At 38.6% G+C, this 16,287-nt stretch overlaps 1 protein-coding gene across 3 annotated transcripts in view; it reads right to left on the reverse strand.

Annotated features, from left to right (window-relative positions):
- Positions 1-16,287, reverse strand: part of ARHGEF26 (Rho guanine nucleotide exchange factor 26) — a 141,943-nt gene that overhangs the window by 103,423 nt on the left and 22,233 nt on the right. For all 3 annotated transcript variants that reach the window (XM_069580496.1, XM_069580487.1, XM_069580504.1), the window contains 2 exons: positions 9,573-9,629; positions 6,185-6,345 (listed from right to left, as the gene is read on the reverse strand). In XM_069580496.1, the coding sequence (XP_069436597.1) occupies positions 6,185-6,345; positions 9,573-9,629 (218 nt within the window). The remainder of the gene's footprint in view (positions 1-6,184; positions 6,346-9,572; positions 9,630-16,287) is intronic.

The following is a 16,287-nucleotide window of genomic DNA, read 5'->3' on the forward strand; positions in this document are numbered from 1 at the left end:
AAACAGAGAAAACACGGCACAATATAGATACATTGTGCTGTTACTTGAGTAAAATGTCATTTTCTGTATAATATAGTCATTTTATAAAATAACATTGAAATATGCATTTAACAGTATCCAGGGTTCCATGATATTTTAATTTTAATATAATCTGATTAAAATTAGATAAAAGAATCTCCTGGAGAAGCAAGTTCTGGGTGAGTCTCATTTTGTCTGTTTACTATTACTGTAATTTACTTCTTAAAACAAAGCAGAAACTGGAGAATCTGGCATTAGCTGCTCATTACATGTTGGGAACAAATTCAGTTCCTCAGGACACAGAAGCACATTGATGGATATTTTTATTTTACTCGGCAGAAACTGAAGACAGCATAGTTTTAGCTTTCAATTACTTCCCAAAGTAATACCAATGTTTTAACTTTGTAATGAGAACGAGAAAAACAAGCATGTCTCAAAGTTCTTTAGTAGCATAATTTTATAGGTTACAAATAATAGTATATACTATTATTGAAAAATGTAAAAGAAATAGCATAACCTAGACATTTAGAATGAAAATTCAGAATTAAGATTGAAAACATATTGTGTTATAAAAAATCAAAGAGAGTTTCATCTAGTCTTCATTTTGCAGAAAACTTTTTAATACAGAAGACCTTACTTAGACCTTAACCCCATAGCACTGGGGTTAATAATTTAGCCTTACACAAAAGGCCAATTTCCTTTTCTGATAGTATCAGTCTTTTATCATCAATAGAGCTTAAACTTAAAGACAAGTGGAATTAAGATCATATTCTGTCCCCAATTCATGTAAATTAATCATGCTTGGTCTTTTTCTATTAATATGACATCTATCTATAAATTATTGTAAATGAACAGATATGCGAAAGCAGAACACCCGCCCTCCCCCCAAAAATCAAAAAAGTTGAAAGTGTTAGTTGATCAGTTGTGTCCAACTCTGCAATCCCATGGACTGTAGCCTGCCAGAATTCCTGTCCATGGAATTCTCCAGGCCAGAACACTGGAGAGGGTTGCCATTTCCTTCTCCAGAGGATAAGGATGTATACAAACAGACGAAGTATATACTATATGTGATGTTTAATAAGGAATTAAATATTCATTTCTAAACAAAACACATCTAGTACTACATTTTTTTCATGGGATGTTTAGGGTTTTAGGACATCTTTGGGCCTCAAAAGACAGAGAGACCATGAATCCAGGGAGATTTCCTGCGTCTAAGTCGGAGGGAAATGGGCACAGTCACAGGTAGAAGGCAGTAGGTTCACAGCTGGGAGGCCAAAGACTCTGCCTTAACACTGACCAAGAGCACACTGGGACAGGATTTAGCTCTAATCATCCCAAGAGAAAGAAAGAAGCCACACTCTTTGTAGGAGGGGTCAAACACAAGATGAGTGGGGTTCCAACTGCCTCCCCGTGTATGCCCTTAGAGAAGGTTACCAAGCAAACAGCTGCCTGGCCTATGGCACCGACACAGGGGGCGACAGGTAGGCATTAAAGAGAAGGGCAAGTTCTCCACAGTCAAGGGGCTTGAGAAAGGTCCATGGTGCTTCTTACCCTATCTGCTTCAATTTTGCCCCACCCTCCAGGTTCCTTAAATGTTTCTGTGCTGAAATTCTGACCATGGCTTTCTTTTTCTCTATCCATGCTTCTCAGTTCAGTTCAGTTCAGTTGCTCAGTTATATCCGACTCTTTACGACCCCATGAATCGCAGCACGCCAGGCCTCCCTGTCCATCACCAACTCCCGGAGTTCACTCAGACACGCGTCCATCGAGTCAGTGATGCCATCCAGCCATCTCATCCTTGGTCGTCCCCTTCCTCTCCTGCCCCCAATCCCTCCCAGCAACACAATCTTTTCAAATGAGTCAACTCTTCGCATGAGGTGGCCGAAGTACTGGAGTTTCCGCTTTAGCATCAGTCCTTCCAAAGAAATCCCAGGGTTGATCTCCTTCAGAATGGACTGGTTGGATCTCCTTGCAGTCCAAGGGACTCTCAAGAGTCTTCTCCAACACCACAGTTCAAAAGCATCAATTCTTCGGCGCTCAGCCTTCTTCACAGTCCAACTCTCACATCCATGCATGACTACTGGAAAAACCACAGCCTTGACTAGATATGCTTCTCAAGGAGAACACAACTAGCATTTGGGGGGGGACAATTCACGCTTGTCTGGGGGCAGTCCTACCGACACGTCTGGCACTTTCAGCCCCCATCTACTAATGCCAGTACCGTCCCAAGGTCACTGGAGCAAGCAAAAATACATTTTGAATGCCCCAAGGAGACAAGCACAAGGAGCACCACCATTTCAAAACCAGTGCTGCAAGCTCTAGTATCTCATTTAAACCCACAGTGCCAAGAACGTACACAACTCAAATCTACATCTTGTGTCAAGATTTTCCTGGATTTCTAATCTTTTTCTCCTTTCAACTAGACATCTTCCCTTCATGCTCCACAGTTATTTTGAGCTTGCCCCAAACTGAATTCCCTTATCTCCCTCAATAAGCCCCAACCTGCTTTTCTTACACCCTGGCTAATAAAACCATCATTCAAGGTCAACGAGGCAGAAACTGGGAGGCAAACAAAGCTCTTCCTCTTTCTTGACAAGTCCTTAGAATTGTAAGTTCTAAATATCCCTCAAGTCCTTCCTCTTAGGACTGCTATGAGATTCCCATCATCTCTGGCTGTGTTTAGCAATGGCCCCAAATTTTTTACCATCTTCACCTCCTCTCTAATGTAAACACTGTACCACTACCATCTCCCAGGTCACCAGTTCACTTCCCAACTTAATTGCTCATTGTGCCCACCCAGCCTTCAGGAAATAGAAAAGATGCTCAGGAGGAACACAAAAGCCTTCAGCATCTTGTCTCATCCTCGCTTCTGATTCTCACCAGGGGCTCTAGGCCCACAGACTTTAGCTTGACCTAAATCTGCCCAACTGGGGGACGCACCCTAGTCTAGGATGCCTCTGCACACACACTGGGAAAGCTCCACTGGCAACCACTGACCAGTGAGGACCAAGAGCCACAGGGCAGATGCTTTCTAGCCAAAACGCTCTAGAACCCAGGCATCTGGCAGAATAAGAGGCTCCATGTATATTGACTGAAATGAACAATTCTTTATATAGAAAATTCAGTAGGAATAGCCACGACAAATGCATACACCCAGAGTCAGAATGTTTTCATATAATGTCATCTTACACAGAAGGGCTTCTTGGTGACATTTACTGGCAAACAGTGAAGAACTCAAGCAATTATGAGGAGGACCAGACATTGCACTACTGAGTCAAATGCTGCACATGCCGTGATCTTAGCCTCCACTAAATATCCCATCACCTAGAGCAACAATTTTCCATTAGGTAAAAAGTAAAGCAATGAAGACAGTCTTGACTATGCCACACTTAAATAATGCCACACGATCAGTAATCAGTTTAGACACTGTTCATTAGTTTAGTTAAGGAAAAAAATGAAAATTTTATGATTTCTTAAGACTGGAAACTCTTTCATGGGTAGCACACTAAGAGTCACTTTTGGAGCCCAAACTCTGAAAATTCAACAAGCAGGCATTACATAATGAAATAGGTTTTGTAAATCTTCTGAGCACTTTGAATTTTAAAAAGGCCATATTTAAGACTTCCTTGGTGGGTCCAGTGGCTACAATTCTGCATTCCCAGTGCAGGGGGCCCACATTCAGTCCCTGGTCAGGGAACAAGAGTTCACATGCTGCAACTGAAGATCCCATACGCCACCACTAAGACTCAGCACAAGTGAAGTTGCTCAGTCCTGTCCGACTCCTTGCAATCCCATGGACTGTAGCCTACCAGCCTCCTCCATCCATGGAATTTTCTGGGCAAGAGTACTGGAGTGGGCTGCCATTTCCTTGTCCAGGGGATCTTCTCAAACCAGGGATAGAACCCAAGTCTCCCACATTGCAGGCATATGTTTTACCGTTTGAGCCACCAGGGACTCAGCACAGCCAGATAAAAAAATAAAAATAAATTTTAAAAAAACCACTATCTAAAATGAGTGTTTCAAACTTAAATAAACTTTTGTAAGTTATTATGATACAGACATAGGATTACCATGTAGAAGCTAATCATTCTTAGTTGAAATATAACAAGAGATTAAATTACACAGGTAGGCATCTCTCCAAACTAAAACACTGCATTTCAAATAAAAACAGGAAAAAAAATGTAAAGGATAAAGATGCTTTTGTTTTATCATTTAATGGAGGTTGAGATGTTTTTGTTTTAAAAATTAAAAATAGACAAAAAATGTCCAGAATAGCCTCTTAATTATGTTACTATCAAAATGAAAACATTTAGATAAAATCATAAGAGATTTAAATTTTGTCAGGGAAATTAAAACAATAAAATGTTCATCTATAACTGAAATGAAATGACTTATTTCAGGGTTAACCAATTATGCATTTTTTTAATCTCCATTTTATAGCTAAGTTGGAGAGGTTTAGAAACCTTGTCAAGCCTAACCTACTACCTGCTGGGGCCCAGGCTCTTTCTAAATCATGCTCTGATACACGAGCAATGCTATCGAGGTCCAAAGATTCTAGGACCCAAAACATCCTCCGTTCAAGAACTGCTGTTCCAAAGAGGACTAAAAATGTGCACTGTGGTTTTCAGAAAATAAATTCTAATTAAAATCATATCTTACATGTTATAGTTATCAAAACAGTAATAATTCTGTGTAGCAATATAACTAATATAGAGATTTATTGTCATAGTTAAACCAAAGTACAAGTTAAAATGAAAGAGACTCATTTTGAAATCTGAACACCTGTCTAACCAGGACATACCATCTAAGGCTCTTGTTTTGGTCTCTTCACTAAAAGGAGAAAGATTTTTCATTTCTCTTAACAAAATGGGCAAGAATGGTGCTCCCCAAAAAAGCAATGAATGGGCTGAACAAAAGCAACGACTCAGGTTCTAAAAGAGGACTTTTCAAGCTGCAGTGCATATCACCACACACACTTTCTTCTCTAAGGTTCAACAGGTCCTCTGAACATGAATTTTTAAGTATCCATGTCAGACACAAGATTGCCAAGATCTTTTCTTGTGGCAGAATCTGGCTTCAGAAGTTGTGTAACTAGCATAAAATACTAGGAGCTCTCACTGATCTGACCATGAATCCCATCTCTGCAGTAGCCCAAACTCACACACTAACCTGTTCATCACGCAACGTTCAATCTTGCGGTTCAAAAGGAAAATCTAGTATGCCTGCACACAGAGACGGAGCCAGGAATACATTCACATTCCCATCACTGCCTACCTGGCTCTGCCCTAAAGTGAACAACGTCCAGTGAACAAATGAACAACGTCCAGATTCACCAAGGGTATTCAAGTCCTTGTGGCAGGTCCAGCCTTTGTGGGCCCTGAAGCCTATACACTTTGGAGGCCCTCTAAGAAGAAATCAGGCACTATAGCAAATATTTAAAAGATGCCCTTGCAAAGTAAGCAGACTTAAAGCTTAAGCTTCACAAGTTGAATGATAAACCCACCTTTGACTCAAATAAAAAATTGTCAATATTCAAACCATTTTGACCACCCAAAACAACAACTTTGCACAGCTCAATTTAGTACACCACTGTACAAGGCTCCAGAACAGCTATGTAGTTCCTCAGGACAGAAGAGTTCCCAACTGAGGTACAAACTGAGCTTCCCGCCCTCATTAAAAATATAATAATAATGAAAGTTCTTCTAACAGTGCTTATGGAAAGTGAAATAGGGAAAGCCTACAGAAATCATTATGGACACTATGATTGCACTTTAAAAATAATATATACCTATCTTAACAAAGCAAGAGTGTGAAAATGTAAACAAGTAATTTTTGTATTTAAATGTTATGATCATGAGTTACTTTTTTCTTTTCCAACTAAATGTTGTTATATTACTGGCATAATTAAAAAGGAAAAATAAAAGGGATAAAATAGGGAGAAAAACAAGGAATATGGAGACCTCAGATAAAAACGTCTGCTGTGTCGATTTACTACACACTTAGCATCTATTTACACATCAGCAATTTGAAACAGACCTTAAAATTTACTTCAAGGGACAAAGATAAAAGCCAATTGAACAAATGAGAGGCTTCACACCTCTCCTTTTTAGAGAACCCAGATGTTTGTTAGTAAGGAATATCTAAAGACAAATGAAAGTGAACTTACTTTTTGCTTGCCTCACAGACATCTGTAATATTGGAGAAAAGATGGTGACTCTCGGTTTTGGTCATCGTATCACTCAGTGCTTTAGAATTTTTAAACATTCGTATCAAGATCTCCAAACTGAGTAAGTATGAATGTTCAGAGGATATGACTTCAAAAATAGCCTGATGAGGAGGAAGAAGAGTTGTTAATTCTTTCAGTTAAAGAATTTAAATCGAGCTCTCATAATTCTGCTATAAGAATAACAGTATCTTTAAAAATGCAAAGCTGTAAGTATAAAAAAAAAAAGTACATTACCAAACTACTGTCTTATATTTAAGGCACGTATACCCATATTTTGAGAAGCAGAGTCACTGGCTAGAGTGTAAATAGGAAAAAATGAAAGCACTTGGCATCCTGAGGTCATGTTTTGCCAGAGGCCAGAATCTCTGGGAGGAAGCTAGGGCAGGTCGTAAAACCTTAGGGTGACATTCATTAACCTTTGGGGTCATCTCCTCCAGCCCTGATTTCAAAGCATGCTGTTCTGGGACAGTGAAGATTTATGGACCTCCCTTGGGATTCAGAGACAATTTCTCACAAATCCGTTTCTTCCCTCCCCTGTGGGTCCTTTCTCTCCCTGTGTTTTAATTCAACTAATTTGTAGTTAATATGAGCAAATATTCTGGGTGTATTAAAGAGCATGACTGGACCTACCCTCAAAAGGTTCTTATCAGACACAGGAATTCTTTTATATAAACTCTTACAATTGAAAGTAATTCTGTCCAATAAGCCACCCTTTCTCCTCTCTTCAGTGTCTCAAGAAGGAGTGAAGGACCCTCAGCAGAAACTCTTGGTGTCAGGCACACAGCGGTGGTTCACCTGATAAGCCTTCATTAACGATGAAAAGCCAACCCACATATGTGGAGAGATACCAACGCCCTCTGTAAGGAATTCATCTCGAGCCTTAACAAAATCAGATTCTCCTAGAATGGCCAGGCAGAGAGAATTCCTCCTCAGGGAGGGGTGGTGAACATCCTTGCGGGCTTGCGATTCCCTTCCTGCCTGGAGATCTTCCCTAATAACAGAGCCACCATCACCTTGACCTCCAGGGCTCCTCCCCTTAGGGCCCGGCCCAGAGGGACCCAGAAGAGTCTCCTTATAAGAACTAGTGCCCCAGCTGAGGTCAGGTGGGAGCAGGCAGGCACAGGCAGGTGGACGCCCCGCTGCCAGTGGGCGGGCCGTCCTCTGTAATACTCTGTGAATCAGGTTAGTGGTGCTAATCTCATTGTTCACCTCTGTTCCTAGCATCCATAATCATGTAGGTAAGTCTTACTTCAACGTGCTGATTGAACCTTGGTTGTGTTCCAGGGACTTTAAGTGATATAACCATCTAATGATTATGTCATTAGATGTAAAGACAAGGACGTTAATAAGAGTTTCATTTAACTTGTATCTTGTGTAATTCAATTCAATTAATAAAATTATCCCCAGGAAATGTAATACAAACTAAAGAAAGTTCACTCTTCCTGACCAAAAATAGTGGATTTCAGGTTGTTGATGGATATGGTGCCTTGGAATGATTAAAAACATTTCAAAGTAGAGGCTTTTGTAATCAAATCCAAAATGTGAAGATTCAAACAAAATGATATGATAAACTATACAGAATAGATCACAGGAAAAGATTGAGTATGCGGTAGTTTAATATAATACATTTAATGTAATAACTTAAAACATCCTGCATTAGAAACATCAACTACTTAAAGGCAAATCACATTAGATCTGTTAAATATCAGTATAAGAATAGAAATAAATCATAGATTTGCTGCTATCATTACATTTTTATATCACAAATCTGAATAAATATTCTCAAAATGTAAGGGAAATGGAATAGATTTAAAAGAAAAGAAATATTCTAATAGGATCAGGACCCTGGAGAAGCTCTTGAGCTGTTTATGCCACAATGTTAACAGTAAAAAAAAAAATACCGCCTACTGTCTATCATTAGGAAAACATATTTAGAAGTATTTATAGAATGGAATACTATACAGTAGTTTGAATAAACGACCTAGGTTAATATGTCTTTACATGGATAAATTTCAAAAACAATGTTAAATGTAAAAAGCAGTCAACCAAAACATATGTTCAGAATCATATCATCTATCTACATCTTAACAGGCACACACAAACATATGTACATAAATCGATGTAATATGTGAACAGATGGATACACATAGGTTCATAATTATAGTTGTCTCTAGGGAGGAGAGGAAAGGAATGAAAGGAGGAGAATGTAAGACTTCTATTTTATTGAAAGTCATATTTTCTTTATAAAAATTAGAAAAATTATAAATGTAATAATTTTTAAAATTCTCTGTGATGTATACAGCAATGTTATAGTTATTCTGATTTTTTAAAAATAGTCCTATAATTCACCCTTATATTTTTGTGTAATTGCAAGCCAATGAAATAAGAAAGGGGTATTTCATATCCTCTATGGAATTTATTTATATGCATATATATGCCTAAGCTTATTTATCTCCAAACCCATATGCATAAATCAAAATGAAAGTGCTTTGAGAACTTCAAAATATTATTACAATGAGCAATTTTCTTAAGCTACATTTACTAAATTTCAAGTTATGAAACTATTGCTATCTGTTCTATATTTTATTAAGCAAACATGTTTTGGTATAATTTTAGATTTCTAGAAATCTTGCAAACAGGGTTCAGAGTTTTTCTACTATCATCCTTTTTCAGTTCCAGAATCTAATCAATGTCTTTTCCATTTTTCAACATATTTCTTCCAGTGTAAATATTATACCTGGACTAGGTGCTTTGTTAAGTTAAAATGACATTTTGTTTTTAGTTTTTGTTTGCTTAATTGCTCAGTCATGTCCAACTTTTTGCAGTCCCATGGACTGCAGGGTCCTCTGTTCATGGGACTCTCTAGGAAAGAATACTGGAGTGGGTTTCTCCAGGGGATCTTCTTGACCCAGCGATTGAAACTGGGTCTCCTGCATTGCAGGCAGATTCTTTACAGTCTGAACCACTAGGGACTAGGTGCTTTGTTAAATTAAAATGTCACTGGGATATTTTAAATTTTCTTTTCTGGGAGCTTATATGTAATTTTATTTGACAATAATCACATAACCTTTTTGTAAAAAAAAGAAAAGAAAATGAATATGCTGTCAGAGGAAAATGCTCAACAAAACAGGCACCCCTGAGAATCCTAAAGAATCTGCTTGGTAGAAAATATACCTTTCGGAACTTCCCTGGTGGTCCAGTAAGACTGTGCTCCCAATGCAGGGGACTCGGGTTCAGTTCCTGGTTAGGGAACTAGATCCCACAAGCTGCAACTAAGATCCAGCACAGCCAAATCAATTAATAAAATTTCGAAAAAAAAAAAAAATACCTCTTGTCGCTTTCTTTCCTCCTGGCTAACTGTCTGAGATAATCCATTTCTTTTCACCTAGAAAAAAAAGCAAAATAAAGTTGAGCTCGTTTACTTTCACAAACAACTTCTTTATTATGTAAGGCATAATTCTATGCCCTTCAAATTTGAATTAACTGCAAAATGCTGGATTCAGTACATATTGAGTCTCATATCCCTCAGATGACATTTAATCACATTAATAAATTAGCATAGTACAACATTAAAGGAATGAAAAGTGTCTAGAACCCTACCCAACGCATTTGAGTTAATTTGTTCTGGTCTTAGTTCTGGCTATTCCTAAAATAATTACGAAATTAATCTCCCAATTCATAAGTGAAGAAGTCCCTGATAATAAAAAATAAAAGAAAGAAAGCTACCATCCTAAGAGTTTACTGCTTAGAAACCCTGGTCAGTGATACGGTATCCTTATTACATTGAAAGTGTAATTTTAACACCATGTGAACACTCTGTGAAAACAGAGACTCAACGGAACACCAATGCTCTTTACAAAAACCCAAACAAGAAAACACAGTCCTCTTGGCCCAATTTCAACAGGTTTTGGGGCATATTTAATTTTGACAAATAAGGATGTTAATCTGATATTCTTTGATGAAGCAAGAGTACCTGCAAGAGCCAAGAATGCCAGTACCATACTTGGAATAATGCAGTTGTGTCCCTAGTTGAATTCTGAAGTCCTTATCGCAACTGTTACACATTTCTACTTGATCGCTGCAGTTCCTACCAAAATTCAGTCTCTAACTCAGAACAGAGGTTGAATTATGAACCCCATGAAGGCAGGACCTGGAGTCTGTTCTAATATACCTGGCCCTGAGTCCAGCACATGAAAGACATTCATGTTTTTCAGTTAGAGTTTAACGAAAAGTAAGGCATGCACACAAGACCAACCAATTAGATCTTGCACTTAACAGAAGAGCAGCAAAAAAGACGAATGTCCTCCCCTTGTGTGAAAAAGCAATAGCAATAAAATGTAACAGAGGTCTCCAAACGTTCTGCTATCTACTTCCTAAAAAAGCTAAAAAACCATCTTCCCTTTAGAGCCATTTTATGTTGACATTTCAAATTTTCATCCAAAATTTAAAGAATCTTAAAGACATATCTTCCTCTTAATTGTAAATCTAGACATTTTAACCATGTGCTATCATATTCTTTTAAATGGGTCTCGAAGAGTCGGACACGACTGAGCGACTACACTTTCTCTTTTCACTTTCATGCACTGGAGAGGGAAATGGCAACCCACTCCAGTGTTCTTGCCTGGAGAATCCCAGGGACAGCGGAGCCTGGTAGGCTGCCGTCTATGGGGTCGCACAGAGTTCAGACACAACTGAAGCGACAGCAGCAGCAGTGGAATATAAAAACCATCATGACAATATCCACCATCATCCACTTAAAACATAAGAGGATTTTACATTACTTTTCTTTCTCTTTGAAAACCCATTTCTGTCAATTTTCCCTCCAAATTTCCTGATATAATGCTGTGTCAGAGTATTTAATTAGTCACTCTAGCATATTTAGGGCATAGGTTTTTACATTTAATTTTCTAAAATTTCTTGTGATCGATGAGCTTTAAGTATAAAGACTCTTCTGGATTGTATAATCACTACAAACACCATTAATAATCCGTAATCAAAATGATGCAATTATTGCCAATTTTAATGCATTAAGCACTAAAAGTAAAATTTTACTAAGAAATGCAACTCTGAGTGAGACAGGGTAGGGGTGTATGGTGCCTTCATTAAAGGAGGTTTTGCTGAAACCAATATTTCAAATTGACCCATTTTATTTTGTGCTGTGATTTAACATGCTGACACGGGGCACCAAACGCCAAAGTAAGATCTGAGATGGGCTTTCTTTAGAAAAATGGCAAAAGGGGTAACTGTGAAAACTGAAAACTGGAGAACAAAATCTGGTGTAACACTAACTGCAGATACACTCTCAGTTTTAGAGAAAGAATGCCTAGGAATTGAGGATCTGGAAAATGGTCCCCTTAAAAGTATTCCTGCCTACCTCGCCTGGTCTTGCTGAATGCAGGCGTGTGATGTGTACCTCAGTGTGAAGACCGCTGGTATACAGTTCTTTACATGGTGGGGTCAGGGAAATAAAGACAACTTATGTTACTGCCTTCAATCTGGTTGTTAGAAAAGATTATAGAGAGTAGTACAATAGAGTAGAAAGAGTCCTAAGTCAATAGTAAAATCAACAATCATTTACTGACTGCCAGGAAATATGCCAAGTATTTTATATCCCTGTGATCACTGAATCCTCAGAAAAACTCTAAAAAGCCAATACTATTCTTATGCCCATTTCACAGACAATAATAACAACTAAGACTTAGGATTCCAGATCACATAGCTAACAGATAGGAAGGCCAGGATCCTCATCCAGGTATACCAACTCAAGGGGTCCCGCTCTTAATCATGATATTATCAGGGACAGGGGACCCCCAGTTTTCCATGAAGGCACCTTATTTCTAAGGTTGGGTGACTGTCACTAATGATGATCCCTTCTAATGCCAGGTCTGCACCAAGTCTCCATATGTTTGCCGTCACTGCACATATCATGGAATGTTCTCAGCCTTATCTACCATGCTGACACTGGGTCAGCCTGTCGGCAAGAAACCATGGTTAAAAAGGCGTCTTCATACATTTTAATAAGGGAGGAGACTCGCCAAAAGAATGAAACCGTTCAGAGCTGCTCCCATTTGGTTTAACATTGAGCAGGAATTTCACAGGATTTCCTGCCTGACTCAAAGCCCAGCAGATCAATATCCTGGCACTGTGCCCATAGTCTCGGCAGGTGATGTCATCAGCAAGAATTTCCATGCCACTAGCATCTCCATCCACAGCTACTACTCAGTTCAAACCCGGAAATCTTAAGGAGAAGAAAGTAAAGCATGTGGGCTTAGAGACCTAGCCAGATACATCTAGGTCACTGAGGGATTAAGAGTACCTCATCCTATCACAAAGGGAAGAAAAAAAAAAAAAGAAATCCCCAGCTAAAGTAGTTGCCCTTCTGAGGGAGAAGAGAGAAGGTAGTTTTGAAAAAGGCAAAGCACTCATACATAGAATTATCATCTTTCACCAACATTAATAAAAAATGATCAAACATTCCTTTAACCAAGAAGTCACCAATTAGAAACCAGTAGCCCATACAGAACTGACTGATAAAGAAAACAAAAGGTTCTAGAAAGTACATTCTTGGGTTATAATTAAGAAAGCTGACACATTCAAGGATCCAGAAGGCCAGGCCTGGAGTTATGACAAGCCAGCTCCACCTGGCTGACTTCCAGACCACCGCTTGGGGCCCGGCTGGACGGGTTCTTCTCCGGAGCCAAGAGGAAGCTTTTTGTCCACCTGAGATCTTCCACATGCAACTCTAAATTACACAGTACCTGAGAGCAGGTGCCTGGAGGCAGAAGATCAAGAGTGGGCAAGAGGGTTTCAGAGACTGAAGAATGTGGAAAATGAAACCAGAAAAAGAAGGGGAGAGGGGATATATAAGTGGGCCCCACAGACACTGGCAGAAGACAGGCAGGAGAATGGGGAGAATGAAAACACAGAGCAAAATGTTAAGTGGAAAGAAACAAGGGAAGAAGGGGGAGGAAGGAGAGAGGGAAATAAAAGAAGGAGAAAGACTGTGCAATGATTTTAATAGTATGTATCTCTGGAAATTTTCTATTCAAAACCAATGACCTATTGCTAAACCGAAGTAAAAATCCCTGGTAAGCCCAGGCTTTTCTTTTGCACAAGCACACAAATATGTGTGTAAAACATATGTTTACAATAATACCTACAGTTTTTACGTTTACATGTTTTCTGCAGTTTGCACACTTTCGCTAAGAGAATTAAAATATCAAGTTTATCACATTTCTCCAAGTGTTCTCCTTGTTTCCACGTGTGGAAAAGATAATACACCAGCTTCCAAAACGGGATTCCTATTCTGTCATCTAAAAGGAAATAAACTAAAGCGTATAGGCTCTTTTTAAAACTTTTTACATATGTATCTTGCAGCGGCGGCTCCAGAACACACAGACTGCCAAGCAACAAGCCTTTACAGCTCTCTTCTGACCTCACCAGAACTTGCTCATTGCTTTAAATTTCCTATTTAACTATATCAACAATAAGTACAGTTATAAATGTAGTTGAATGAAACATTAAGTACTACACTCAGTTTGAGGTTCTTGGTTTTGTACAATCCAACTAATTCACAAAACTGTTCAAATCTTGCCATGGCAGATTGTATACTCTTAGGAGAACATGTGAATATATGTTAATATTTATTTGACATATATGACATATATTCAAATAAAAGTAGATAAAAATTAATTCAAATAAAACAAAACTGTAGCCCACAACTACAGTTCTGACATATGTTAAGAAATATGAACATATATTATGTGACTTGTCAAGGCAGTGAATGTAGGGAACTCACTAATCTCATAATAGTTCTAAATTAATAATTATAAATTATATTTTTACTGCTGTAATTGGTATTAAAATTCTCCACCTATGATTTTTTTGTAATCAACATATTTTCCATGTTTAAAAGAGACAAAAATTAACAATTGGCTAAAACTAATAAAAAACAGTAGGAGATATTTCATCAATGGATATACTGTCTAACTGGCCCCAAGATACAGTTTTTGAAATTTAAGGTAAACTCCCCAAAGGATAGATCCAAAAGTTACTCTACCTAAAACTTGTGCCAAGTTAGTCTGGGAAAGACAAATATCATATGATATGGCTTATATGTAGAATATACAAAAATTACATAAATGAACTTATTTACAAAATAGAAACAGATTCACAGACATAGAAAGCAAACTTATGGCTACCAAATGGGAAAGGAGGAGGAGAGATAAATGAGGAATGTGTGATTAACAGGTGCACACTTCAACATAGAAGACAGATAAACAGCAAGGACCTGATTTATAGCACAGGGAACTATACTCAGTACTTTATAATAACCTATATGGGAAAAGAATAAAAAATAATAGATGTATGTATATCTACAACTGAATCACTTTGCTCTACACCTGAAACATGACATTGTAAATTAACCAAGCTTCATTTTTTTATGATTAAAAAAATGAATAAAATGGATGTTAATTTCCTTCATGATCCTTTGCAAGTCTGAGCTTGTTAGGTGACTATCTCATGAAGGAACAAGCAGGCTTTAGGTAGTAATTCCACTTCTGCACTCATCACAGCTACAGGTGATTTCACCTTGTGAAAAACTGTCTTAAGAAAACCTAGGCAATGTTCCTTGGCCTCTGACACCACTGACTACAGTAGGTAGTAAAAGCCGGGTTCTCTAAGTCTCCAAAAGAATCCTGAGGTTGCTGTGTATAACTAAGCCTATCTACAGGATAGAGCCTGCCCTGTAACTGTGTACAGAGCCAAGAGGAATTACCCCAGTCTCTAGGCTGATCGGATCATTTTCTCTGGGGTAAACAGGGATATGACCGCAGGCCCTCTATGACTTGACATTGTTTCTATATAGATAAGATGGGTGCACATTCTTTCTCTTTTTCCCACCAGCCAAAGAAACCCGAATAGGAAGGCCTGCAAAAGACTGACCGACCAAAGAGACTCAGAAAAGTAGTCAGTTAAAAATGAGATCAGATATTTATAATCCAAGTTCACTCAGGCTCCATAAAGCACTGATGTCCACTGAATACCCACTGGAGCTAAGACCTTCAAACTTAAGAGTTATCCATTTGCTGAACCAGCTGGTTTATCATGCCTCCTGGTGACTCGCGATTCATGGGCTTCTATTCTGGAGAGTTCAAGTGGGAAGAGTATGAATTGCAAAGTAAAATTATACCATGGGATACAATCACTCCTAGGTGTTTTCTACAGACTTAATACAAATTGAACAGTCCTGGAACTTCCAATGAGTCACGAGTTCTTTCACTTCAACAACACAGGAACAGCAGTTCTCTGAGAGTATGCTTGAAGTTCCTAAAATGAAAAATCTGCCACGGGCCTGAAACTGTCTTCTGAAAGTAGCCTCCACCTCGTCGACTGAGAAATCACTGAGACACTATCCACCTAAGCCACAAGCTGCTGCATACCAAGGGCCAGAAATCCAGATGATCAAAGATGAGATAACTGAGGTCAAGATGGGGACAGTGCCATATTTTTAAGGAGAAACAGGTACATAGATCACTATTTTTTAGAATAATGAGAGGTAGAAGAAAATGGCCCATTTAATAAAATCATGTGCTTGATTTAAAAAGATCTCCAGTGACATGCCAGGGATCTCATCATTTGCTCAAAACACCAGAATGCCTCTCTCATCTACTTTTGTTAAAACAGTAACATTCTATAATCTTAAAACTATAAATTCTATAAACTTAAAACTGAAAATTCTGTAATCCTCACCAAAATTCTTGAATCTCAAGAAACAGTAAGCTCTGCCAGCCCCCCAGAGGTAACCTCGGGTCTGCTAAAACCGTGGCGAATGCAAATAAGGCAAAGCAGGGCTCGGGGCTCTGACCCTGCAATGGCCTGTGTCTCCCTCAATAGCCAGAGCCAGGATTCCTGACTGAGTCCCAGCTACTTCAACACAGATAGGAGGTAGAGAGTACAGACCACAAACAGCAAGGTCCTTAAGTAAACTGCAGTGCCTTGTAGAATTTATGAGACAAGAGTACATGTGTTACTTTGTAGCC

The sequence above is a fragment of the Ovis canadensis genome, chromosome 1 (assembly GCF_042477335.2).
Source record: "Ovis canadensis isolate MfBH-ARS-UI-01 breed Bighorn chromosome 1, ARS-UI_OviCan_v2, whole genome shotgun sequence".
Taxonomy (NCBI): Eukaryota; Metazoa; Chordata; class Mammalia; order Artiodactyla; family Bovidae; genus Ovis; species Ovis canadensis.